Source organism: Rattus norvegicus, chromosome 2 (assembly GCF_021556685.1).
Source record: "Rattus norvegicus strain SHRSP/BbbUtx chromosome 2, alternate assembly SHRSP_T2T, whole genome shotgun sequence".
Taxonomy (NCBI): Eukaryota; Metazoa; Chordata; class Mammalia; order Rodentia; family Muridae; genus Rattus; species Rattus norvegicus.
In genome coordinates, this window is record NC_141535.1 from 142914825 (window position 1) to 142941670 (window position 26846).

Consider the following 26846-nt stretch of genomic DNA (forward strand, 5'->3'; position numbering starts at 1 on the left):
AGAGAACCCCAGATTCAGATTCAGGGAGAGACCCTGTCATACAGGAATGACTGGAAAATGACAGAGCAGGACACTCTGCATCCTCCTTTGATCTCCACATGGGCATGAGCACACACACACACACACACACACACACACACAAATACTCATTTGTACTTGAGATTTTGCAGGCATTCAGTGACTACTTCCTTTTGTTTTCTTGTCTCACACTGACCCCGAGTTCTCTCAGTGGGTATTCAGGACAACCAAGGCACATTTTGTAAACTCTCCAGGAGGAACCTCAGTGTCTGCCTCCCCATAATCCTTCCCACATCCATCTCCCCTGGACTGTGGTCCCAGAGACTTGGCAAAGCATAGTCCACTGTTTCCTTGGTCATCTCTGTCAAGGAGCAAGTGCTCCATGACAGTTATGAGTCAATTGGGTTCTGTTGTTTTGTTTTTAGCAACAATTCGAGCCCCTAAATACCTTACTTACTGTCATCAGTTTTGACCTCTAGACTGTCAGTAAGGAGCTAGACAGGATCTGTCCCCACCCCCATCCCATACTGCTCTGGCTGATTCATCACACAATACCCGGATAAGTCAGTGCATCATGTGGAGCTGGTGTAGGTGTGCCTGAGACATCCTAAGAGACCTAAAGCAAGCCAATAACGCAACTGTGCTCCTGAACAGGCGGCCAAGCCTCCAGTGCGGGTGTATTTTCCTTCCTCCTGATTTCTAGCTGCCTCCAGTCTCATCCTCTCTGCCTCCATCAGCATCTAGCTTCTCCCAGGGCTCTCCTCTTGCTCCAGTACACACGGGTTTCTATTTCTGTAGGAAGTAACCAAACAACCCAATTAGAAAAATCGGTTTTGCTGATTCTATGATGTGGTGGGAAGAACGTGGTATTTAATTGCCTAATTGAGTAAACAAGTAAAGAAATACAGCAGTCAGGCAGTAAAGTAAATAGCTGTTCTGATTTTGTCCTTTAAAAATCCCAGACCTGAGTTTAGCAGTATACAATAAAGCCATGAAATTATTTTTCTATTAAGGAAAACAAGCCCATCTGGATATGCCGGTGTCTCAGGCTTTCCGTGAACAAGACCAAGGAAGAGCTGAGCAGATCACTTAGTGTTTGGGAGGCATAACGTTAATCAGGATATTAGTGGATTATGAGAGTGATGTAATACCTAGGGAGTACTTCTTTATTTGGGCAGAGACGTTATGAAATTAAAGGGGCAGTGCTGAACACTGCCTATCCCAGCCTTCTCTTCAATTGCAGCAACTCGAACATCTTGTCTGTGCTGGTGGATTATTAACAGAGGTTATTGGTCTCCATGGCAAAACAATTGAACGATCGCGCAGAACGTAATCTCATTTATGGGGTGCAAAAAAAAAAGACATTGGGTCAGGGATATAAATGCCCATTGCCACTGAGGGCCTGCTATAGTTCAGAAGTGACTCCACGGTTCAAAACGCTCTGACATTTTGGTCCCAAATTTCTTACTGAACCAGGTACAGCCACTGCAACGCGCTGCCAAAATCCCTGAGGAGTCCTGTGAAGCTGGTGGTGAGGAGCCTTTGATCTCTGTGCTTTACTGTGCCACCCCAGCATGTGTACTGGGGGCTGTGCCAGGTGCCTGGGGGGCACCCTCATTCCCTTGGCTGTGTTTGCCGTCCTGGCAAATATCCTGTTGTTTTTTCCTGGAGGAAAAGTGGTGGATGACAACAGCCACCTTTCAGATGAGGTCTGGTACTTCGGAGGAATACTGGGAAGTGGAGTCTTGGTGAGTAGAAAGACCTTAGTCCCACAAAGGAGAATTCCCCCGCTTTCATCCGCTTCTCATTCAGTCCTTAGAGCATGGGATGCCATTCTGAAGCTAATAACCTTTTGTGTGATGAAAAGTAGTGCCTTAATATACTTCCCCTTTCTATTCGTGGCTGAGGACAGCTTGGTTTACTAAGTGGTTCACCCCTAAGCCTGGGCTGGAGTCACCCTAGGACATTTGAGCCCACAGGACCAAGCTAACAGCTACCTGATTGCTTTACTTCAGTCAGTCGTGGCAATAAGAATTAAAAACAGAACACGGTGCTTTATACAAATGGATTGACTTAGAATGAAGAGATGCAGAAGCTCTAGGTTAGCCCTCATTCAGGAATCACTGCTTCTTCATCGCCTTGTTTCCAATATGGGTGGGACCTCTAGCTCGTACTAGAGGGACTCACTTTCTATACCCTGAGTATAAATTTATCCTTGCCCTAAACGCACCCTGTAAATGAAAACTCAGCATATCAGCTCTTAAAATCTCCTCACAGAAGTTGTCCAAATGGAACCCCCATACTCAAAACCCCCTGTCTACCCATGAGCCATACCAGCTGTTAGGTCTTGCCTGCCCCCTTAAGCCCCTGAAACCTGAGGTCTTCACTAGCTAGAAAAATATGGTTTTCCCTTCATGCCAGACCCTCTAAGTGCTTCTCTTGCTGGCAGATGATCTTCCCTGCGCTGGTGTTCTTGGGCCTGCAGAACAATGACTGCTGCGGATGCTGTGGTAATGAGAGCTGTGGGAAGCGATTTGCGGTGAGTCGTTATGGGATCAGCTGGCAGAATAGCTGGGGTTCGCTGTTTGTGCTGGGCAGCACGGGTGTGCGAAACAAATAATCAGCCCCAGCCAAGACTCCTGGGTCATCTAGTATATGATTAAGCTCTAATTCCCACTGATCAGAATAATAAGAATAAAACATTAAATTCTACAGCCTTCATAGAGCTGAAGATACATTTAAGTTTTACAAGTACACGGAGATGCCAGAGCCTTAAAACCAGAGTGAGGCCCCAGAAGGAGGGCAAAGATAGAGCCACAGGTTTCCCTCTCTGGCTAACTAAAAAGACATGAGAACGTCACCAAGTCATATCCTTCTTCCAGCCCTCAATTGCCTCTTCACTGAAGGAGACCAGAGCAAGTAAAAGAAAGGGCACTCTTTATGGAAACTGTATTTCCTATTACCATTCAGAATCAACCTCAGGATTTCAGCCTCTTCTCCTTTTTTCTTGTGGCCATCCACCTTTTTGTTGGTGAAGTGGAGACTAGGGAGGTATTAATGCTTCCAGGGGCGCAGAAGGAATGCTGGAATGTGAGTCAGGTCCCATTTCTGCAGCTGGGCAAGACACCAACTGTAAGATAAGCAAGTTGGACTGGATCAGAATTCCCTAGATATGGGCCAAACCCTGGTACAAAGATACACGTATCCAAACAACAAAGAATGTTTTCTTTTACTTATCCCCCAGTTGTTTTTATTTTATGAAGGAAAGAAATCCTTATTTTGATGGGGATAAGCCTTTGCTGTTTCTAAACCTTCAAACTTCCTTTGTAACAAAGGACGGACAACCCAAAGCTCTAGAAACTCAAGGGGCACCTGACAACTAAAATTTAATAACACCATCTTTGTGTTTGCTAACAATTTCAACTTTTTTCAAATTGTGATACAAATTAGCAAAACAGTTGGCTTAAAAACTATCAAGCATTTGGGTATGAGATGAGTCAGAAATATGATGGTGGTAGATCCTAGGTTTGATAAAGAATAAAGGATTCTCCTCTCCAGCTTCCCAGGATTCCTGTTCCCGTCAAGGAGACTCCCAAGCCCACTTTAAATTCTTGAAAGTCTGTCTACCCATTCTGAAATTCTTGACATCTCCTTCTCATAAACATTTGTTGATTTAGTACAGAAAGAAGGTATCTAGCAAGCACACATGAAGGGCTGCTGTGCTCAGTATATTATAGATACACTGCAGTTTCTCGTGTGACGTCACATCATTCAGAGAATATTCACCTTCTAAAAAGCCATCACGGATACTGAAAATAGTCCTTTCAGCATTCAGAATGATCATTTGCGAAGAGTGTCAGAAGTAGCGACAGTTCATTTGAGATAACTATGTGTTAAATGTTCTAAATACTAGATATTATTTTCATTTTGACTATAAAGGAAAGGAAGTGCTATATAACTCTTTCCCGTCAGAGCATTTATAATTTGTCAGTTTGGAAGACATACCAATTTGAAAACATACCAATTAAGGAATATGGATGAAGATAAATAAAAACCATGCCTGTGTTTAAAAATCTGTCTGTGCCTTGCTGATGCCGAGCAGAATTGAGTGATGGCTGGCAGGTACAAAACAGGCCTGAGGTGGGCAGGCTTGCTTGCTTGCTTCTAGGTTCCTCTATAACCACAGGCAGAAGTGAAACCATGTCCAAAATATTATACAAAACTTTAATTTCATTAGATTTAAATGGAGAGTGCAGCAAGAAATCCTTGTGTTCCAAGCATAGTTGAGCAAACATGTTCTAGAATATTTGGTCTGGTTAATATACGTTATCTACGAGAGCTCCTGAGGCCTCCAGGATGTATGTCTTACTTCTTTTCAAATAAGAAATTAACCCAGTATCACTGGCCTCCCAGCACAACCAGGGCCTATGTTATGTTAATATGGCCTGTGCTCTAGGGTTCCATACTGGATGCTTTGTGGAACCTGGTAGTGTCCCTTATCCCCATCTAAGACCATGTTTATAGTTCAAGGCCCCTACTTGATAGTTATACTTCTTCTGTTTAGAGGATCTGGAACACCAAGTGAGATAGTTAATAGACAATTTTGTCACACACACACACACACACACACACACACACACACACACACACAGCTGCATCATTTAAGTACTACAGTGGTGCTATCTGAATTATTTCTGTAAATGGCTCAAGGTGTTTCCTTACGAGCGCACACTGCCCCAGTTATCTGTGGAGCTCCGAGAAATTCTGCCAGTAGAAAGCTCTGTGAGCAAACACAGCAGAAGCCAGAGTGTCGGTCTCCCCCACCCACACTGGCATTGTTATGTTTTTCTAGAACATTCCCCAATTGTTAACTGAGCCTGCACCATTCTTGTCCTTCAATAATAAAAAGAAAAGCAGGAGTTGGAAGGCAGGAGCCACAGGATGTGGTAACTGCGCAGATAAAGTGAACCTGTGAACTGTAAACAAGCTTGAAATCATCCAATTCACAGTTTCATTGTGAAGCCTGAGAAAATGAACCTGATGGTCTCTGTCTCTCTCTGTCTCTCGGTCTCTCTCTCTCTCTCTGTCTCTGTCTCTCTCTGTCTCTCTCTGTCTCTCTCTCTCTCTGTCTCTCGGTCTCTCTCTCTCTCTGTCTCTCTCTGTCTCTCTCTCTTTCTCTCTCTCTCTCTCTCTCTCTCTCTCTCTCTCTCTCTCTCTCTCTCTCTCTCTCTTCTAACCCCCAACAGGCCCTGTGAGGGGGTGGGAGAGAAAGGCTCAGGCTCAGCCCAAAGGTCTGAACTCTCTCAGATTAATTAGGCTGAAATGAGCCTGGAGAAGAGGAAGAGCTGGTACCTTTCAGGGTGGCCTTTGAAGCCTTGACCTGTGTTTGCTTTTAGGTCACTGCCTCTTTTTCCCATGCCTTGTCTGTTTGCTCATTGCCCGCTGTACTCTCTTTAATCTTTGAGAAATACTCACCTCCCAGGGCCCACTTAGACAACTAATTAATTTTATCAACTCATTCCCTTTAGGAAAGGGCAGTTTAGAAACCTTGGATTTGACTCAAAGTCATCTTTAATAGTGGGATGGAAAGTAGATTGATAAGAAGACAGCCAGGGGTAAAGCAGATGTTCTTAACCACATCAAGTAATAAATCCCTGCATCCCCACCCCAGGCAGGGTGATGGGGTTAATGTTTTGAAGAAAATCTTGGTCTCATCATAAGGCAAGTGTGTGCAGTTGTGTGAACATTTCTTCTTGTGCTCAGCTCACCACTGCTCCCTATGGGCGGATCCTGAATATCTAGTTATTTATTCCTTCCAGTGGCAGCCAGATTGAAAGAAATTTAAGAAAGGCATTATGAAAAAATAGGAAGGAGGAAGGATTGCAGGCCCTGAAGGGGATAGGACTTCCACAGGAAGAACAACAGAGCCAACTTACCTGGACTCTTGGGGCTCTCAGAGTCTGAACCACCAACCAAAGAACACACACAGGGTGGACCTAGGCCTCTCCATACATATGTAGCTGATGTGCAGCTTGATCTTCATGTGAGTCCTGAACAACTGGAGCAGGGGCTGTCCCAAAAGCTGTTGCCTGGATGTAAGATATGTTCTTCTAGCTGGGCTGCCTTGTCTGGCTTCAGTGGGAGAGGGTGAGCCTCGCCTCACAGAGACTTGATTTGAACAGTAAGGGGATACCCACACAAAAGAAAAGTGGAGGGGTAGTGGAGGAAGTTTTATGGAAGGAGGTGAGCAGGAGGAGTAGCAGTGACCAAGATGTGAAGTGAATAAGTAAAAAATTATATATTAAATTAAATTTTAAAAAAGGCAATGCTTTTAAGGACACACTATCATGAAGTAAGAACTTTATGGATCTACACGTCTTCGTTCTTCTCTACTCTTTAAAAATCATCTTCTGGGCAGGACACCCAGTAGTGAATTGCTAGGGTTTAATCCCTAGCACATCAAATATTTGAAACAAAGAGAAAACAAAATAGAAAATTTGCCCTGCTGTAAAATGGGTTATGGTCGTAACAACTGTTGGCTGTGGAAAGACCTTAGCAGAATCAGAGAAAGGGGCCACAACATTAGTGTAAGGCGGAGGAAGAGAAGTCTCAGGGAAGTGGGCTGGTATCAAGGACAGGTAACCCTGGATAACTGCCTGTTGGCTGACTGCAGCAAAAAATACCAGGGGAGTGTCGGGGGACTTCTGGACTTTCCCAGGTTTAATCCCCAGAAAAGATCCCTGAGTTACACAATGAAGTCCTCGTTTTACAAGTGAGGAAAGTCAGTCCATACATTAAGTTTCTGATTGTAGTCCCCATAGCTTTCTCAGGCAGAGTCAAAGCAGAACATTTCAGATACTACTGCTTTCAGAGAAAACCAGTCGGGCTTACTGTACACTGTAATCCCAGCACTTGAGAGGCTACGATTGGGAAGGAAGTAGGGAGAGGGAGAGAACTGACTTCAGGTAGCCTCTATAGGTCTCTTATAATGGTTATCAAGTAGGAAGGTCTGTGCCCATCAGAGGTATATCCCTAACACATTGCCATTGCCCAACACTGTAAATACTATGTTCCCAGCCCACACCCCTTTCAGCTCCATTGTCCTTCCCATGTGTTCTATCCAATATCAGCAGAGACAATGGCCAAAGACACACTCTCAGTAATGACAGACCTGGGTTCAATGATCACTGGACCCTGATTTAGGGGAGGGGGGAGTCATAAAACCGGCAGGGGTGACTTAAAAGGCATCTGATTCCAGGAGTTTCTTATCTATTTCAAAGAAAGCTTTGACGCCATACAAGGTGGAAATGCGTGTTTAGCAGTGTGGATAAAATGTGATTGTGGGGAGGGAGGGGAGTAGCTCATCAGTAGAGCATTTGGCTGCAGAATGGATTTCTGGAATGAGTATCTGAGAAGGAATCTGTTTACCTTTGCCTTTCTCCCTAGATTTTTGCATTTTGTATGTGTTGAAAGGCGAGGGTACAACAGTTAAACTATTATAGAACAACAATAATAAATTATTATGTACTAATACTGTATTAAGTATGCTATAGAGTCACAGAAACATTTCTAAAATAAGCACAAAAGATCCCTAGTGTCTTGTCAGTGAATAGGATGCTGGGCATTATTTAGTAACTCACACTACCTTAACCCTGAGGAATATCTGGTTCTTCTAGAGGGGTCACTAGTCACCACTGAATAGGTTCTCTTATTCATTGAGTATTAGTATTGGACCTCATTATACAGAAGAGGAAATGCAAAAGAATGATTAACTTCATGAGGTCAGGTGGGAGGAGCCAGGACTTAGACCCAGGTCCTCCTACCTGTAACTCATACCCACCCATTTGTAGTCATGACGCATTAGTGTTCCTCTTTTCGATGTATTCCCTTCAGGGAGATAAAGGATCCTGGGGTGCAAATGCTAGGATGAAGGTTCCCGTGCTGCACTCCAAAATCTGGCAGGCAGTCATGCTCTCAAGAGGTGGTGGTGACCTTGGAAGCTGCCCCGAGTCCCAAGCCTCTCCACTTTAAATATTATCAGTTTGGGAGTGAGTGCCCTAACTAAATACTTTGATCAGTAAGTTCTGTTTTAATGAAAGAAGTTTTAACATAAAATCTATGATGAGTGGGACTTAACCCATACTGGTTTAGTACAGATCATATCTGGCTACGCATGGTGACACAGTCCTTTAGTCTAGTGCTTGAAGGAGGCAGATGTAGGTGGAACTCTGTGAGTTCTAGGCCAGCCTAGTCTATATAGCAAGACCCTGTATCGAAACAATAAAAGACATTAAAAATATCATATACCTCACTAGTGAACTTAACAACTTTTAAAGACATTTTTGTGTGATATAAATTACAGCGACATATTGGAAAGTGTTCCTTCCTTTATGTGATCCGCCTATTCTGTAAGATTATGGAAATTAGAGTGTTTGTTTCATTTATTTTACGGTGGGATATTTCAAACTAGAGCTCAAAAATACAGCATACCACCTATGGCTTTCTGAAACTGTAACCCAGTGCCTCAGTTTCCCAGATACATCATACAATGATATAAACCACGATTTATCCTTTTAAGAACAGCTACCTTCATCTATCACATTCCCTTCTTTCTTGAGAGAAAACATTGCCATTAATCCAATGAACACCAGATCCATGGATTTTAAATCCTTTAACTGCCAAAAATTTCAAATGACCTAGATAAATATTATTCAATATGATAGCCCAGTGTGACTACAGAAAAAGTGGGAAATCTAATCTACACAAAATATGATCATATTCCAAAGAGCTTATACAAAAAAGGCATATATTTTATACTGATTACATGTTGAAATGATAACATATTAAATATGTAAAATTAAACAAAATATATTACTAAGGTTAATTTCTTCTATATCTTCCTTTTAGCTAGACCATTTATACTATATATGACATTAGCATTGTAGACAGAGGTGGTCTAGTAATTCAGACAGTTACACTCTGACAAAAGGGAGTACTATCGCCTCGTGTGCTTTTTGTTAACCTGACTTCTCATCTGCCTAAACATGGCTGTTTACATCTGCACCCCCTCTTTGCCAGCCCCCTCTTACAGTCCAGTTGAAAATTACAAACAAACACGCTCTCAAAATAACACTCATCCTGCTGTTTTCTAGACAGGGACTTGTGTGCACCATGCTGGCTTAAATTTGACAGACAGCCCAGAATGACCTTGAATTTCTGAACTTCCTGCCTCCTCCTCCAAGAGCATGGATTATAGATATACCATGGTATACCAGACAGTGTGGCATTCCTCAATCAATGAATGAGCAAATACCGAGCGTGCAGTAAAAAGGGGAAGCACAGAACACAAAGCTCCACTCTTACAGAGCTATAGTCTCCCCCATAATAACAAGCGGCTCCTGCCCTATGGCCATCATGTTTGGCATCAGGCGGGCGGGTATGCTGAATGGCATAACTGGACATGAATAATCTCTGCCTGGCCTAAGAGCTTCGTTGTCTCCCTTCACTTTCAGATGTTCACCTCCACGTTGTTTGCTGTGGTTGGCTTCTTGGGTGCTGCATACTCATTTATCGTCTCAGCCGTTTCCATCAACAAGGGTCCTAAATGCTTCATGACCAATAACACCTGGGGATACCCCTTCCACGATGGGTAAGGCTCCACTGTACAATGATCGGAATGGCGTGACGGCTTCTCCTTTCTGTACTCTCAGCACGTCACCCCCGACAAGCCAAAGCTGGCTGCATGGTTAGAAGTTGCATGGTTTTCACTTCTGAGTGTCCTTTTGGCAAACAAAACTGGAAGAGTTGACCAGAGAAAAATTGTTGTGTCACATGTCATATCCAAACATTAACAAATTTTATTCAAGATCTTTGTCCTCAGGGAGTGTAGCTAGGACTAGAAGTCAGAACATCTAGATGCTTGGTCTTTAATAACATAAGCAAAATCTGCCAACTACATAGTCACCATATTTGAGATCCAAAATTCTAACCATATTTCAGGTACTCACTAGCTGTTTGTGGCTTGTAAGCTACTCTGCTGAACAGCAAGCATACAGAACATTTCCATTTCAGTTGATAACTATAGTTAGATAACTATACCGTATCCTCTGAGAAGCTTAGACCACTTCTCATCTGTTCATTATCTCAAACCCTCTATTTCTGGCTGGTTATCCTTGGGAGACAGGAAGTACAGCTCTTGGATATTCTAACACATAGAGAATGAGCCCACTTTAAAAAAAAAAAAACAGCTCTGTAATATACCAATAAACAGTTGTCCTCCTCATCTAAGAGGCTCCAGGACATCTATAGTTAGCGATCCCCAATAACTTCAGCCCTGCACAGGCTAACAGCATTTGCATATTGCTTATAATCCTTGATGCAATGAAAATGCAATGCAAATAACTGCTTTGCTTAGAGAACAATGACACGCTCGTTATGGATGCCATTTTAATCAGCAGTTCATGATCAAACTTACATGTGTGGAACCTGAGCACACAGAGGGATGGCTGTATGAATTGAGACCGCTCTGTGTTCATTTACACAGAATTATCTCCAACTAGGGAGGTGGGGGGCACTGGCTCTGATCTGATGGTCTTGGTGTGTTCACTGGTCTCAAGTACCTCAACCTTATTCTCACGACTAACCAAGGCAAGATCGCTGTCATCTTAACACCACGCACAATGACTCCAAAATGTTTCTTTTACTGTGGAAACACCCCATATCTTTCAACGAACTGATGAGACACCATCACTGTGGGGTTGGATTGAGGAACATAGCATTCAGACACCAGCAGGCTGAGCTTTCTCTGGAGGTATTTTGTCAGTAGCTCAGTCTCTCCCCTGGGAAGCGTCGGGAAAGCAGTGGATTTCGTCTTTCTGATGGACACTTCTGTTATTGCTTCGATCTATTCTACAACATCCCTGCAGTGTTACCATAGATTTCTGTGGTGCTCTGCTGTGTAAAACACATTGCCCTCTATGAACTTAATGTGACTGAGGTAGCTTCTGAGATTCCAGCTTAGACTATAAAGCCCGTAGTCTCTCAATACCGAGGAACGTGGCACTGTTTTTCTTGGAAATGTTCGCTGATGGTGACAGTAAAGGGACAAAGAGTAGATTGTATATGCCATGAGATCCACGATAGGGGACACATCGGAGGGGAAAGGGAGCCTTTAGGATACCCTTCTGCTTTCCTTCCTTTTTCCTTTCTAGGCGGGATCTCATGTGTCCCAGGCTGCTTTAAATCTGACACATAGCCCATATAGGAAGGAAGCCCCTATGTGTGTGTGACCCCACAACTCCTACCCATCATCTCTAGGGAACTTCCCATTTCTCCCTCAAAAGATCGCACCTTTAGATTGCTACATGCTCTCCCTATACAGAAATTTAGGTCTCTTCCTGTGTGGAATGTCTGTACGCTAACAAAAACTTGAATTAAAATTTGGTTAAAATCCAGTCCTTTTTTTAAGATTTATTTTTTTATTTTGGTGTGTGTGTGTGTGTGTGTGTGTGTGTAAGTGGTAGAGGTGTCTGCGCATGAGTGCACAAACATATGGAGGCCAGAAAAGGGAACCAGAGCCCTAAAACTGTACATGGCTGTAAGATCCCATGTAGGTGCCAGGAATTGAACCAGGGCCTCTGTGTGGGCAGCCAGTGAGCCAGAGCAGCCACTGAATAGTCTCCATGTCCCCAATTTGTACTATTTGTTTAGTTACGTCTTCTTATTTTCGCTAACTATATAGCCAAGGAGGGACTTAAATGTCTGATCCTGCCTCTACTTCCTTCGTTCTAGCATTATACATATGTGCCACCTTGTCTCTTTTATTCTGTATTGTAGATAACACTCATGGCCTGAGGCATGCCAGGCAAACACTCTGTCAACTGAGGGGCATCTTTTTTGTTGTTGTTGTAGAGGTGGGTTTTTTTGTTTGTTGAGACAGGCTATCATACCATAGCATCCGGTTCGCCTCGAACTCAAGGCATCTTGCCCTTAGCTCCTAAGAGTTGAGATTACAGCTGTGAGCCATCACACCCAGCTTAGATGCTTCGTTTTAGCCATGTGACGTGGTCTATTTTACACGGCTTTGATGGCCGCTTGGTAACTTGTGACCATAGAGACGATCTCTAGTAATGATATCTAGGATGAAGGCCATCAACGTGGGTGCAGTGCATACCTCCCAGGCCTGTTGCAGCTTCATTTTCTGCTTCTTTATGAATGTGTGTGTGCTGATTCATCCCCTTGGTCAGCTCACAGACATTGCTCTGTCATTTAATAGTTTGTGACTGAGGCAAGTCACTTAAAGTCCCTGTGCTTCCACATCCCCATCATCCACAAACAAGGGTGGTGTGCCAGCATCCTTGTGTGTGGAATGGAGAAAAAGTCATTGGTTTCTGTAAGCAATAAAGGAGTGAGGATGTGAAGTGTCCAGGACAGCATCTGCATTCAGATGTACTCAGTGAGGTTTGCTTGGGTTCTTTGGTTGTTGTTAAAAGTTTTTCCACCATAGAGCTTGTCTTGTACAAGAGAAATACTAATGGCAACTTTCTAGTCTAGGGAAATTAAATACATTTGACAAATGTCTCCCTCCTCCCTGCATCCCTGTCACCTGTAGTGATTATCTTAATGACCAAGCCTTGTGGAGCAAGTGCGAAGAACCCCGCGATGTGGTCCCTTGGAATCTCACCCTTTTCTCCATTCTGCTGGTCATCGGAGGGATCCAGATGGTTCTCTGTGCCATCCAGGTGATCAATGGCCTCCTGGGAACTCTCTGTGGAGACTGCCAGTGCTGTGGCTGCTGTGGGGTAAGTTAGGATTCCATTGTTTCTTCTCAGAGCCAAGGAGTGCAAGTCAGGCCACCATTGCCATGTCATGAGGGCTGGTGAGTTTGTCTGCCTGGGAAAAACCTAGTCATCCTGTGGTTCCTGCCAGTTCCTACAAACAGCACATGCAGTGAACAATATTGCACATGTAGTGACCATGCTCCCCTGCCTCACACGTGTGTGTGTGTGTGTGTGTGTACATACAACATTCACAGAAGGTCTTTGAGGAAGTGTTTTCCAGATGAGCATGTTCTTGTAATAATATATCACACCTAGCCTGGAACTCTCACTTCCTCCAGTGACGAGGATTAATGTAGAACCTAAACAATTTCTAATACAAGAAGAGTAGGAAAAAAAAGTTAGTCAAGATGACTTTCTAAATTCCATCATAAAATGTCAATAACAAAATATAAAAAAATAAAGACAAATGTATAGATAATATAACAGTCAGATTATTTCAACACATAACCAAATTAGATTGGGCAATTACATATCCACACACATTTATTATAAACAGATTTAGACATAGTTAAAACAGTAACAGTTTTTACATTTCAAATAAGTAATATGTATGTATATATATACATATGCATATACGTATATGAAAATGTGTATAAAGACACATATATAAAAATACATAATGACCTGGAAAGCCTCCCTCCCTCCCTTTTACTCTCTCAAATTCTCCCAGGTTCTCACTGTATAAAGCTGCTAATTTTCTTATACATCCTCCCAGTCTTTTAAAATTATTTTTATTTGCCAAGTGTGAAAAAATATTCTCACTAAACTATAATATTGAAAACACTAGACTGAAGGTATTAATAGGCTGGTCCACTGGTAAAACATTTTCTTCGCATACGTGAGGCTCAATTAGCAGCACCATGGATGAAAGGGTTGAGAGTTTGAAAATAGAATATAAAACTTACATATTAAACAATATACAATTCCAAAAGTAAAAATGAAAATAAAAACTAGGAATAGAAAAAAAATCCAATAAAAAGTGCTGTCAGAATTTTTTTAAATGAAGCCTTACTTTTTTCCTTCCTTCTAAACTATAATACTACAAAAGTTACTGCTCATATATTGCTTTGAAAGTATAAGAAAATCAGCACCGCCGAGATGGTTCAGTGGGTAAAAGCACTGCCTGCCAAGACTGTCAGCCTGAGTACAATCCACGGGACCCACACAGAGGAAAGAGACAACCGACTCCCAAAGGTGTTCACTGATCTCCCCTCAAGCATTGCACAACACGCACACACACACACACACACACACACACACACATACACAAATGAACAAAATTGTAAATGTTTAAATGCAAGTCTGGTTTCAATTCCCAGAACCCATAGCAGAAGAAGAAAGCTGGCTCCTGAAAGTTGTCCTTAGACCCTACACACTCACACTATAGCACATATGCACACACTTAACATACTACTAATAGTAAGTAGAGGATTTAAAAATGCGTCTGTAGTAAGTACAGGTTGCCAACATGGATGCATGTATAATAAACTGCACCGATGACTGCATTTTCTGCAGAATTTCATATCTTTTGTGCTGCGTATTTGTTTCCTTTTTTTTTTTTCTGAGACCAGGTCTCATCCTGGATGACTGGAAGTTCCATAAGTGGACCAGGCTGGCCTGAAGCTCATAGAGATCCTCCTGCCTCGGCCTCCTGAGCTTTGGGATTGAAGGCATAAGCTACAACACTTAGGCTTTTTTTTTTTTAATCTTTAAACAATTGGAAAGGATGATTGCCCATTATCAGTGGTCTTTTGTGATAGCAATTAAGAATATTGAGCATTTGGCAGATTGATAGATAGATAGATAGATAGATAGATAGATAGATAGATAGATAGATAGATGACTCGGTGGTTAAGAACACTGGCTGCTCTTCAAGAGAACCCAGGTTTGATTCTCAATATCCACATGGTAACAAGCGACAGTCTGTAAATCCAGTTTCAGGGACCTGATGCCTTCCTTTGGGCTCTCCAGCACTAATCACACATATATACACACAGACAAGATACCCATACACATAAAACAAAAATAAAAAAATCTGTAAGAATGTTGACCATTTAAATCTTCCAGTCCATTTAAAATGAGTGAATAATTCCTAAGGCAGCTAAACTGATAGTCATATTTTAGCTGAATGGTACATTTTCTTTGCTTCTTGGGTAGATAATAATAGTTCACTAAATCTAAGGCTATCTGTCTGTTTAAAAGCATAGCCATAAATAAATGCCAGTATAGAGTCTCTTTACTGAATTTAATTTGCCAAGGCTATGTACTTTGATGGTACAATGACTAAGTCACTGACAATAGGAAGACAAAGGACAGACTCGTGGTTTTCAGCTATCCCATCTACCTGTTGCCTCACTTATGCAGAAGGCGTGCAGGTCAATGTGGGTTCAGTCAAGCTGAAAGCCTTCAGAGCCTGGTGTCTTTTAAAAAGTGACATATGGGAGGGTTCCTCAAAATTCTAGCTGTGAGAATTGGGAGAGTGGCCAAATAGTGACCAGGTGCCCTGCCTTGGTTATTTATAAAATGTGAGCATTCGTTCAGTGTGTACTACAAGGTAATAGCTACACATCGATTTTTGCACTCATGAGACTCAGCAAATGATGCTTATAATTGCTTAATCCCCATATAAAATGGGCAACATAAGCTAGGCACTGGGTTCAAGTCTTCATACCTATGTATATTCACTGTGGCTTTAACAAAGCACCTTTTCCACCCCACTTGTGTTTACTAATAAATGACCCAAAAGAAATAAAAGCTCCCATGCCTGTAATCGAAAGCAAGTAAGCCACAGTTTAAGTCTGAATCTAAGTCATCAAAGTGTTGAGAGTATACAGTAGGGAACCCACTAATGGATGAGAGAAGTCAAAAGGCAGGGGAGGGAGGGCTAGAACAGGGAGAGAACTAGAGAAAAGAAAGACATCTTAACTCATTTTCTTTTCCTACCCTCTAGGGTGATAGACCAGTCTAACAGGCTACGATGATCTGCTCCAAGTCTACAGCACCATGTGTGGGAAGACATGGCCCAGGCCCAGCACTGCACACATGGGCTGCTAACTCCTGTCCGGTTGGATCCTCTCTGGCAGAGCTTGGGAGGCACAGGAGATCCTTTACTCTCTCCAAACAACTTAGCTCAACCCAGGAATTTGGTGGAATTTTTTTACTTTGCAAATTAGGCCCTATTTTGAATTCCAGAACAAGTTTAAAGCACATTTTTCATGATTTCCCATAAGAAAAGTTAAAATAGAGGAGGTCACTTGTCCTACCACATTGTCTCTTTGTGTATAAAGATGTCCATACTTTAGGAATATTTGCATTGAACTCAAAGAGATAAAGCATTACAAGGAAAACCGGTTTTTCAGGATGCATAGGTAAGGAATGATTGCTATATTATATATAATTTTTATGTGAAGCCTGTTTTGGCTAACTTGTCTGGACTACTTGTAACTAGTTTTATGAGCCTGTCATAATTTGCCAGGGTTCCCACATGTATATTAAGTTAATTAAATTCAGAATTAAAATAATAAATGTGGGGGGAGGAAGAAGAGAAAGAATGTATCAGACCTGCTTGTCTTTTTTCTTTTTATAAATGCATTCTTTCTTTACTTTTTGTTTATTGTTTTATTTTGGGGTTTTTGTTTGTTTGTTTGTTTGTTTGTTTGGTTGGTTGGTTGGTTGGTTGGTTGGTTGGGGGTTTTGGTTTTGGCTGGGGGGTGGGGTTGGTTTTTTGCTATATAATTCAAACTGCTCTAGAAATCATGGTCTTCCTAAAACTACCTTCTCAGTGTGGGTATTCCAAGCATATGCTATCATGCCTGACCAACAAGCATTAAAATGTCATAAGAAGTTGACTTGGATAATATTTTTTTAATCTATTGGGCAAGATTAAGAGCTCCTGCTAATTCCATGTAATGTGATAATAGGTTAACTTTGGTGTTATTGGTCAGGCATGAATGTGAAATCAAAATTCATTTGGCTTCAAATATCACTTCTACAACACACCAGCTTAGAGGGCCCTGAAAGTGAATTTGTAAGTCTCCATTTCCCCTTCTGTAAAAGGAATGTCGAAATACATCTATTTGGGAGTACTATGAAGTCACCAAGTATGAAATGAAGGTTTTCAGCATGGTCAATGTAACTTGCAAAGAATACAGAGGAAATACCATCCAGACTCACTTCTAGAGCCACCGATCAGATAAACTGCACCGTGCGGGTTAGGCATGCCCAAAACCTGGTTCTCAAATCCACCACCTACTATGTGCGGGTCATCCAAAAGGTCAGGCACTGAAGATGTCAAGTGCCACATGCTGTGACCTTGGCCTTACTGTACTATTGCAGTACACTCTGTAAGGTGAGTCATCGCATCTAAGACCTGAAATTTAGCTTGCAGCAGAATTGTGACCAATTTGGCCAAGCAGATGGGCTCTTAGGATCTTCTGAGAGAGTTTAACACACACACACACACACACACACACACACACACACACGCACACCATACTTCAATTCAGTTTAGACCATTGGTTCTGAAATGTGGCTGGTTATTGAATTTACCCAGAAAATGCTCTATAATTACAAGCCCTAACTAACCTTCACCATCTGAACATTGGGGCAGTGCTGGGACCAAGCGTGTTATGCTGCCATTGTCTTCTATGAGAGCCTATTAATCAGGATAAAGTGTAAGCAGGCCAAAATAACACTCCCAAGAGTGTGGCCTGATTACAGTGCTTAGGAATGCTCCTGCCCATTATAGTAATTCACTCATTTGAGTTCTTTGATGGGGAAATGGGAATGGGCATCCGAGGACCAATTATCCGAGGGCTTTTACAGATCCTCTATTTCAGAAGAGAAACGGATAGATATATCCAGTCACACATCGGTCTCATTATTTTACACATGAAGAACAGAAACAAGAATTTGACAAGTTCTCATCCAGAGGGACAGGCTTCAAATCCTGTTTCCAGAAGATAAGGGGAAATAGCATAACTCAGATAAGAGGACTTAGAATGGGGATCTAGAAGACAATGAGAGAAATTCTCCCTTGGAGCGATCCCTCTCCACACACATGTACATATTTCTGACTCTCCCTCCTTTCCTCTCTTCCTTCTACTTTTCTTCCTCTTCCTCTTCTTCCTCTTCCTCCTCCTCCTCCCCCTCTGGCTATGTGTGTATGAATGCACACCTGTACTTGTAAGTGTATGTGTGTGTATGTGTGTGTGTGTGTGTGTGTGTGTGTGTGTTCAGAGTCTCATTTCTCATAGTAGCCAACTTTGTGTTGCCTACTTGAGTGCCTGAGTCCTCTATGCTTAGCATTAAAGAGGAGATTGTCTTAGTTGTTTTGCCCTGCCAAAACCTATGGCCACAGCAACTTTCGAAAATGTTTAATTTGGAGCTCACAGTTGCATATTATTAGAGTCTATTGCCTCTATTGTGGGGAGCCTGGCACAGGTTGCCAGGCTCACATGACACCAGGGCAATGACTGAGATGTAGGGAGCGGTGCGACAGCTGTATGATAATGAGGTGAATCTGGCGCCCTCCTAACAACAGTACTGAGCATGCGTGGAGTTTTGCACCTGACGTCAGTCTGGCTGGGGCGGTACTATGCTAAATGGGAGTTCATGCCTCGCCAATCTCTGGAGGACAAGTAGCTGGGATGCAGTGGGGTGACTCGTGCCCCACCAATCCCTGAAAGAAGATTAGCATACTGTTGTGTATATAAGCCGAGCGGCTTTGCCGCTCGGCGCGGTAACACTTAAAGCGGTAACACTTAAAGCTGTAACACTTGGAGCTGTAACACTTGGAGCTGTAACACTTAGGGCTGGCTGCCGCCGCCTCCCTGTATCAACAAAGAAGGTCTCCTGCAGTAAAGGCTGTTGAGAAGAATCCAACCGTGTTGCGTCTTCCTTGCCGGACGAGGTGGGCGCGACAAAGTGGTGGCCCGTACGGGGACGAGGACATCCTCGTGGATCTCAGAACTCTTCAGCTTCAGGAGGAGCGACGTCGGAAAAGTTCCCGGTAAGGGACCATAAAGTTCTCTGGAGGTGAGCAGAGACGATGGAAGCCTTGGGTTAGAGGCTAAAAGGTCTGCGGTCTGCAGCGATGTTGTTTCAAGTTGATCCTTTGTGGGCAGGTTTTATAATTTTGTTTCTTTTCGTCTTTGTGTTGTGTGTTTGCTTTCTTTTGAATTGCCACCGTCCCGGACGGGAGTGCACTTGCTTGGAGTAGCCAACAGGTGCCAGGCTACGGAGTTGGGTATAAACAAACAGGCCAGCTTGCTAAAAAACCGCTTGCAAATAAGTTCATTGAGTATGGGAAGCTCACATTCCAGCCCACTCCTGACAGCTCTCCAGGAGCTCCTTAATCGGCGTAAGCTCAAAGTTGAAAGGAAAATCCTGTCAAGTTTTCTTGATGAGTGCGATCGTTGTGCTCCGTGGTTTATAGTGTCAGGATCTCTTACCTTGCGAGCATGGGACAAATTGGGAAGGGATCTAGATAAAGAAGCCACAGAGGGCAAGCTTAGACCCGGATCAAAGCCTCTTTGGCGAATAATCCGTGCTTGTTTAGAGGATAAGCGATGTGAGGAAGTCGTTAGAACAGGTCAGAGAATCCTTGCAGAGCATCAAGAAAGTATGTCAGAGGGAGAAAAGGTCCCAAAGAAAGAAAGGAAAAGAAAAGGAGATAAAAGGAACAGAGAGAAGGCAGAGATGAAAAAAGAGGATAATCAGGACCAGGAAACAAATAAGATATATTCTTTAAAAGCCTTGACCTTAGAAATGTCAGACAATCTAGAAAGCATCACTGACAGCTTAGAGAAAGTGAAAGTAAAGGTAGAACCATCGGGTCCCGGGCCTCCCGCAGAGCAACAAAAAGAAGCACAAGACTCCACCTCAGTTCCACCACCAGACTCATATTGACCCCTAGAATGGGAACTCAGGTGGTGGATACAGATTTTAAAGGCCCCAGTAAGCAGAATTCAGAAGGATCACAGAAATTGAAAGCATGTGCAAAGATAAAGATTTGGGGTAGTGGTAGTGGTCAAAAGGGGACACGGTAATAATGGTAAAATGTTTTTGTGTATCATAGATGCTTTTAGTCTTTGGACCCTGACTAGAGACAATATACACCCTAGGCAAGAGAGAGAATGGGGTTGAGAAAAACAGTCCTCCCGAACTCTCCACAGATGCTTTGGCAAAAGAAGGAAGTGAGCTTAAGTTTTTTGAAGCTCTCCTGGGAACAGAAGGAGGTGGGAGACGTCTTGCCTCCTTGCTGGCTCCTATTGGAGAAGTGCTTGTTTCTGGTTCTGGGTTCTTTAGGTAGGATGTCTGGGTCCCTTTGGTGGAACACCATCTAGTTCTTTTCCTCTGTGTCTATTGTTTGTCCTTGGTGCACCAAGCTGTGGATGTATGTCAATTTATGTCTGGGTTTTGCTTCTCGTTGCTTGAATGTTTTGTGTTTCATGTTTAAAAGGAAAAAAAATGGTTAAAACTTTAAATGCTGGTTGATTCACCCATTGATGTAGCTTTAACTCCTTTCAAGAAAGGAACAAATAAATAAAAAGTTTCAATTGGCTTTTGGAGCCGGCATCTGTAGCTAGAAGCCTAAGTTGGCTGGACAAGCTCCCCAGGGGGCTGGCTAAATGTTTATACTAGCCGTCCTAGAAGCGGCCTATACAAAAGTGGTTAAGGTGCTTAAAAACAATCAATTGTTCATAGCACCTGAGAAGGTTCAAATGGGCCAAATGGGAGAATATTTAGGAACTAAAATCACTCCTCATAGTATTTCTCCTCAAAAAATTGAATTACGAAAAGACCATTTAAAAACATTAAATGACTTTCAAAAATTACTAGGAAGCATAAATTGGATTCGACCCTATATTAAAATGCCCAATGTAGATTTACAACCACTTTATGAGGTCCTGAAAGGGGATTCTCAGCTTACTTCACCCTGTGTTTTAACCAAGGAAGCACGATTATCCTTGAGGAAAGTAGAAGAAAGACTAGAAAAGGCAATACTAAAAAGGTATAAGGAAGAGGAAGATCTGCTTTTGTGTATACTGAGAACTTTTCGTCAACCTACAGGAGTATTATGGCAACAAGGTCCACTTCTTTGGATTTATCCCCACATTTCTCCTAATAAAACCCTTGAATATTACCCTTCTGCTGTTGCACAGCTTGCTGTGTTAGGTGTTAAATCTTGCATTCAGCATTTTGGTATTTCACCAAAGAAAATTATTATACCATATACAACTGCTCAGGTAGAAACATTGTGTGCATTGATAGATGATTGGGCCATATTGTGCTGTAGTTTTGATGGAGAGTTTGACAATCATTATCCTAAGGATCCGCTGCTACAATTTTTTACTGAACATCCAGTGATCTTTCCTAAGATCACTGCCTCAGAGCCTTTGTCTGGAGCGTTAGATATTTATACAGATGGCTCCAAAACCGGTGTAGGTGCCTATATGGTTGATTCTCAAGAACCAGTATTAATTCAATATAGTCCAGGTACCCCCCAAATTACAGAATGTAAAATTGTATTGGAAGTTTTCAAAAGATTTCATGATTCTTTTAATTTAATTTCTGACTCTGCTTATGTGGTTAATGCGGTACGCTCACTTGAAATTGCAGGGCCAATTCGGTCAACTAGTACTGTATGTCAAATTCTTTTAGAATTACAAAATTTGATTTGGGCCAGAAAAAATAAATTTTTCATACAACATATTTGAGCCCATACTAATTTGCCTGGTCCCATGACCAGTAATAACGCCCTGGTGGATGCTAGTACTCGTAGAGAGTTTATTTTTCATGCTGCTCCGGTTGATCTCGCTAGAGAATTTCATCAAAAGTTTCATGTACCTGCCTTTACTCTTCAACAAAAATTTAAAATTTCTAGAGCTGCAGCTCGTGATGTGGTGTTAAGTTGCCAGAATTGTGTTCAATTTCACCACCCTCCTCATGTAGGGATTAACCCTCGTGGTCTGATCCCGCTAAAACTTTGGCAGATGGATGTCACACACATATCTCAATTTGGAAATTTAAAATATGCTCATGTTTCTGTTGATACATGTTCTGGTATTATACATGCTACTCTGATGACTGGTGAAAAGGCTCGTAATGCCATTAGCCATTGCTTAGAGGCATGGGCAGCCTGGGGAAAGCCTGATAGTCTCAAGACGGACAACGGGCCTGCCTACACTGCAAAGTCCTTTCAGGCATTTTGCCAGACAATGCAGGTCAAACATACTACAGGATTGCCATACAATCCCCAAGGTCAAGGAATTGTGGAAAGAGTACATCGTACCTTAAAAGAGCTGATAAAAAAACAAAAAGAGGGAATTGCCAGCAGCCGAACACCAAAAGAACAACTTTCTTTAGCTCTTTTTACTCTAAATTTCTTAGTTTTGGATGCGCATGGCCACTCTGCTGCGGATCGCCATGCTGCTACTACACCTATAACTAATGCAGAAGTAAAGTGGAAGGATGTCTTAACTGATAAATGGTGTGGCCCAGATCCTGTGATCTCGAGATCTAGGGGAGCTGTTTGTGTTTTTCCGCAGAATCAAGAAAATCCAATTTGGGTACCTGAGCGCTTGACTCGAAAATTGCCTCCTGCTCTTCCTGAAGATGAGACTACGAACCCTACTATTGCTACTGGGAATGATAATACAGGTTAATTCGATCACCCTGTGGGCTATTGCCAGATCCTGGCCAGTACCCATGCCAGTCCATAGCAATTCTACTGTTTTACCAACCTTTTTCTCTACCTCCTGTTTGCGTGATGTTCCTTGTATAGTGCCAACTGGAGAAATGCCCCAACGGTATGCCGCCACTAACGTTTCTCTGTTGCATACCTTATGTTTTACCATTAAAGACTCTTCCCTGCCCTGTATTTGGTTACGTAGAGCCACATTAGCTAATTGGTTGAATCCTATAAGTGACAGCACAATGAACACCGGGATCATCCTGGCTGCTTTGAGTCAAATTGCCCAGGGAGTCTCTTCACCCAGCGAGGACATGTCAGTCGATAGTTCTGCTGATCTGAACATTACAACACTAATTGTGATGCATAATTGTAGTGTTCCATCAGGCCCAGGGCAAGGTAACTATGCACAGAATAGCTCTACCCGTCGTAGAGTCTTACCCGCTTGCCCCCCGCATCAAGAGTTTCCACCTAATTTTACCCCATGTCAGAGTCCATTCCATAGAACAAAACAATTCCTACCGGGATTTGAATTTTCCCCTCCTCTTGGCCATGTACAGTATGACTGGGGGGAGAATAAGACTGGCAAGCATAATCTCTGGCCTTGGTTTCAGTGGGTGCTGTCCAATGAGCAAGGGGCATATACATCCCTGACCCCCTTTGCTAGGTTGATGGGTGAGAACTTCACGTTGTATAATGTTTCGGCTACAAGAAAAAAGGATACCAGGTTGACCAATATTCAATATAATAACCTCTTGGAACATAATACTGCCACTAGTACTTCAGTATGTGTTAGATCACCCTTTTTCTTTCTGATAAGCACTAATGTCAGCAATGGTGTTTTAAATTGTAATAGCTCTGATGTAGTCTGCTATTTAGCTGAATGCTGAGATGGCAACAATGACACCACAGTAATGGTCAAGATTCCCTCCTTTGTGCCAATCCCAGTAGAGGCAAACCCAGATAGTTTTCCTATTCTTAATTTGCTGTGAACCAAAAGAGATTTTGGAATTACGGCAGTCATAATTTCAGCCATCGTGCTGTCTGTTGCCGCAGCTACCACAGCTGCAATTGCTATGACCAATCAAATACAGACGGCTGAGACTGTCAATCAGATTGTAGAAAGAACTGCAATGGCGCTAGAGATACAAGAAGAATTTAATACTCATTTGGCATCTGGCCTTCTATTAGCCAATCAAAGGATAGATTTAGTTCAAGAACAAATTGAAGCACTGTATCATATGACACAGCTGTCTTGCGTTTCCTCCCTAAGAGGTTTATGCATTACTCTTTTGCAAGCCAACTTTTCTCAGCATTCTCAACAGAGCAAAGAAATCTGAAATTATCTGAAAGGAAACTGGTCCATGAAAGCAGAGCAACTATCCAGACAATTGCTGATGCAGATTGCTGTCCTCAACAGCACTAGGCTGGACCCCATCACAATTGAAGACTTTACCTCATGGATTACCAATGCTTTCTCCTTTTTTAAGGAGTGGGCGGGCATGTTTGCCTGGGGAGCTATTGTCCTCCTGGGATGCGGAGTATGTCTCTGGCTTATTGGCCGTTTAAAAAGGGAACATGCCAGACACAAAGCAGTTGTTTACCAGGCTATGACTGCCATTGACAATGGTGCTTCTCCCAATGTATGGCTGGCCTCTTTGAAAGATTAAGAGTTCGCCCTAGATCATTTTTGTCACAGTCATGTGGGTCATTGTATCCAGGGACGGGCAACTTTCCTCGAGCTCGGACCAACCTAAGACACGGGGCCCGGTGGCGATAGGGTGACCCAACGACGGGTAAGGCCGAGTCATCGTCAGGAACGACCTAAGACAGGAGCAATGACAAGATTGACGTGACACCCAGATCTAGACCAGTCATTTTATTAAACAAAAAAGGGGGAGATGTAGGGAGCGGTGCGACAGCTGTATGATAATGAGGTGAATCTGGCGCCCTCCTAACAACAGTACTGAGCATGCGTGGAGTTTTGCACCTGACGTCAGTCTGGCTGGGGCGGTACTATGCTAAATGGGAGTTCATGCCTCGCCAATCTCTGGAGGACAAGTAGCTGGGATGCAGTGGGGTGACTCGTGCCCCACCAATCCCTGAAAGAAGATTAGCATACTGTTGTGTATATAAGCCGAGCGGCTTTGCCGCTCGGCGCGGTAACACTTAAAGCGGTAACACTTAAAGCTGTAACACTTGGAGCTGTAACACTTGGAGCTGTAACACTTAGGGCTGGCTGCCGCCGCCTCCCTGTATCAACAAAGAAGGTCTCCTGCAGTAAAGGCTGTTGAGAAGAATCCAACCGTGTTGCGTCTTCCTTGCCGGATGAGGTGGGCGCGACACTGAGATTTACATCTTTGTCTGCATGGAGGAGGTGGAGAGAGATACCGAGAACAGTGTGGGCTTTTGAAACCTCAAAGCCCATCCCAGGTGATAACTCCTAGTCCTTCCCAAACAATTCAATCAACTGGAAACCAAGTATTCAAGCATATGAGTCCATTGAAACCACCACAAAGGCAAAGGTCGTAGAGAGACAAACATGAGGTATTACCATAATTGGTAGAATTTCTTTATGAGCAGGGTCCCAGAGCCCCTGCTTTCCATTCTTCCACATTATTAGTGAGAATATTCATATTCAAAATACATACTCAAAAAAACTGTGTTCCCAACAGCCTCTTTTGGTTTCTAACTTTGAATACAACCGTGCCTTGCTTTGATATAGGCTGTTCTTGAGGTTGTCTGTTGTACCATAGCATTATATTTTGCCCATGGGCATAGGACCAACTGCACAGGAGAAGGGAACTAGTAGGAAGGGAAAGAGTTATGTCAAAAAATGTTCCATAGCATCCACATAATCTAAGGATAGAAGCAGAGAAGGGGAATGTCTCTGAGACTCAGCCAAGCACACTAGTCACACACCCTGCTATAGGCAAGAGATGGTCAAGAGCTGCTAAATAAGGCAAATGTAAGGTAAAGCAAGACCGGCTCCTCCTCCTGCCACTCACACCTGGGTGGTGGTTGCCTAGGAGTGAGAGCTGCTCTGCCTTGAACAGCTTAAAAAGACATGAAGATGTGCTTCTAGCCAGATATACGGACAGGCAAATGCACCAATGCACATAAAATAAAAACGAATCATTAAAAAGAGATTCAATACATGCAATATTAAAACTAGAGTGAAAATAAATGGATGAATCTTTGATTTAAAAAAAAATACATTGGCTACCTGTGGTAGTGGCAATCCTAGCTCTCAGAGGTAGAGGCAGGGGGATTTCTGTGAATTCAAAGCTTAGTCTGTTGTAGTCAGTTCTAGATCCAAGTGGACTACGTACAGAAACTCTGTTTACCTCCCTATCCCACTGCTCCAAAAGGAAAATGTGTTCATTTTTCTAAGCCTTAGGATTGTCACAATAAAGGCAAGATTCATGACTAGAACTGCAATGGCCTGGAGTGATGTTGGGAAAGTTTTCTATTTATTGTAAATTAAAGATTGCATTTATTTATGTGTGTGTACCATATGTGGTACCTATGTAAAAAATCAGAAAGTAGTAACTTTGGGGAGTTGGTTCTATCCTTCAGTCTTGTGGGTCCTGGGGATTGAACTTGGGTCATCAGGTTTAACAGCAAGTACATTTAACCATTGATCCATCTTGCTGGCCCTGTTTCTATTTAGAGATGGTCTTGCTGTGTAGGCCAAGTGGGCCTCAAACTTACTGTGTAGTCCTCAAAAAGACCTTATACTTGGCATCCTCCTACCTCAGCCTCCTGAGCACTGGTATTGCAGGAATACGTTATTTGGAGGATTGGTTTTTCAAGACAGGGTTTCTCTGTATTACCTTGGCTGTGCTGCAACTCAGTCTGTTGACCAGGCTAGCCTGGTCACCTGCCTCTGCCTCCCAAGTCCTGGAATTAAAGGTGAGTGCCACCACAGCCGGTGACAGGGATGTGATTTACAGCATCAAGTTGTTTGTTGACAATGCCTCCGTAAGAATAAAAGTATAAGCCAGATATGGTTAGTGAATGTCTCCAGTTCTGCACTTAGACACACAAGTTTGAAGCCAGCTTGGGTTCAAGGACTTTGAGGACAGTACATGGCTAGGTGTAGAGGTTGTGGTAAGGGCTATTTGGATTAGTGTGTGTGTGTGTGTGTGTGTGTGTGTGTGTGTGTGTGTTGGTCGGGAGCACACAGGCATGCACAAGGTCAGAAGACAGCTATGGTAATCCATTTTTCCCATCATGTGGGTTTCGTGGACCAAACCCAGGTTTGTTAAGATCTCTTCCAGCCTGAGACATCT

At 42.8% G+C, this 26846-nt stretch overlaps 1 protein-coding gene and 1 long non-coding RNA gene across 2 annotated transcripts in view; one reads left to right on the forward strand and one right to left on the reverse strand.

The window, feature by feature from the left end:
* The first annotated feature begins 1259 nt into the window (after positions 1-1259).
* Tm4sf4 (transmembrane 4 L six family member 4) lies at positions 1260-16458 on the forward strand. Its single transcript, NM_053785.2, is given in 5 exon segments — positions 1260-1766; positions 2468-2557; positions 9531-9667; positions 12629-12818; positions 15808-16458. Coding segments are annotated over 5 exon segments (609 nt in total). The 5' UTR covers positions 1260-1592; the 3' UTR covers positions 15826-16458.
* Positions 1479-26846, reverse strand: part of LOC147996262 (uncharacterized) — a 30584-nt gene continuing 5216 nt past the window's right edge. The window contains exon 2 of the long non-coding RNA XR_015674728.1: positions 1479-3148. This is a non-coding gene — a long non-coding RNA (uncharacterized LOC147996262). The remainder of the gene's footprint in view (positions 3149-26846) is intronic.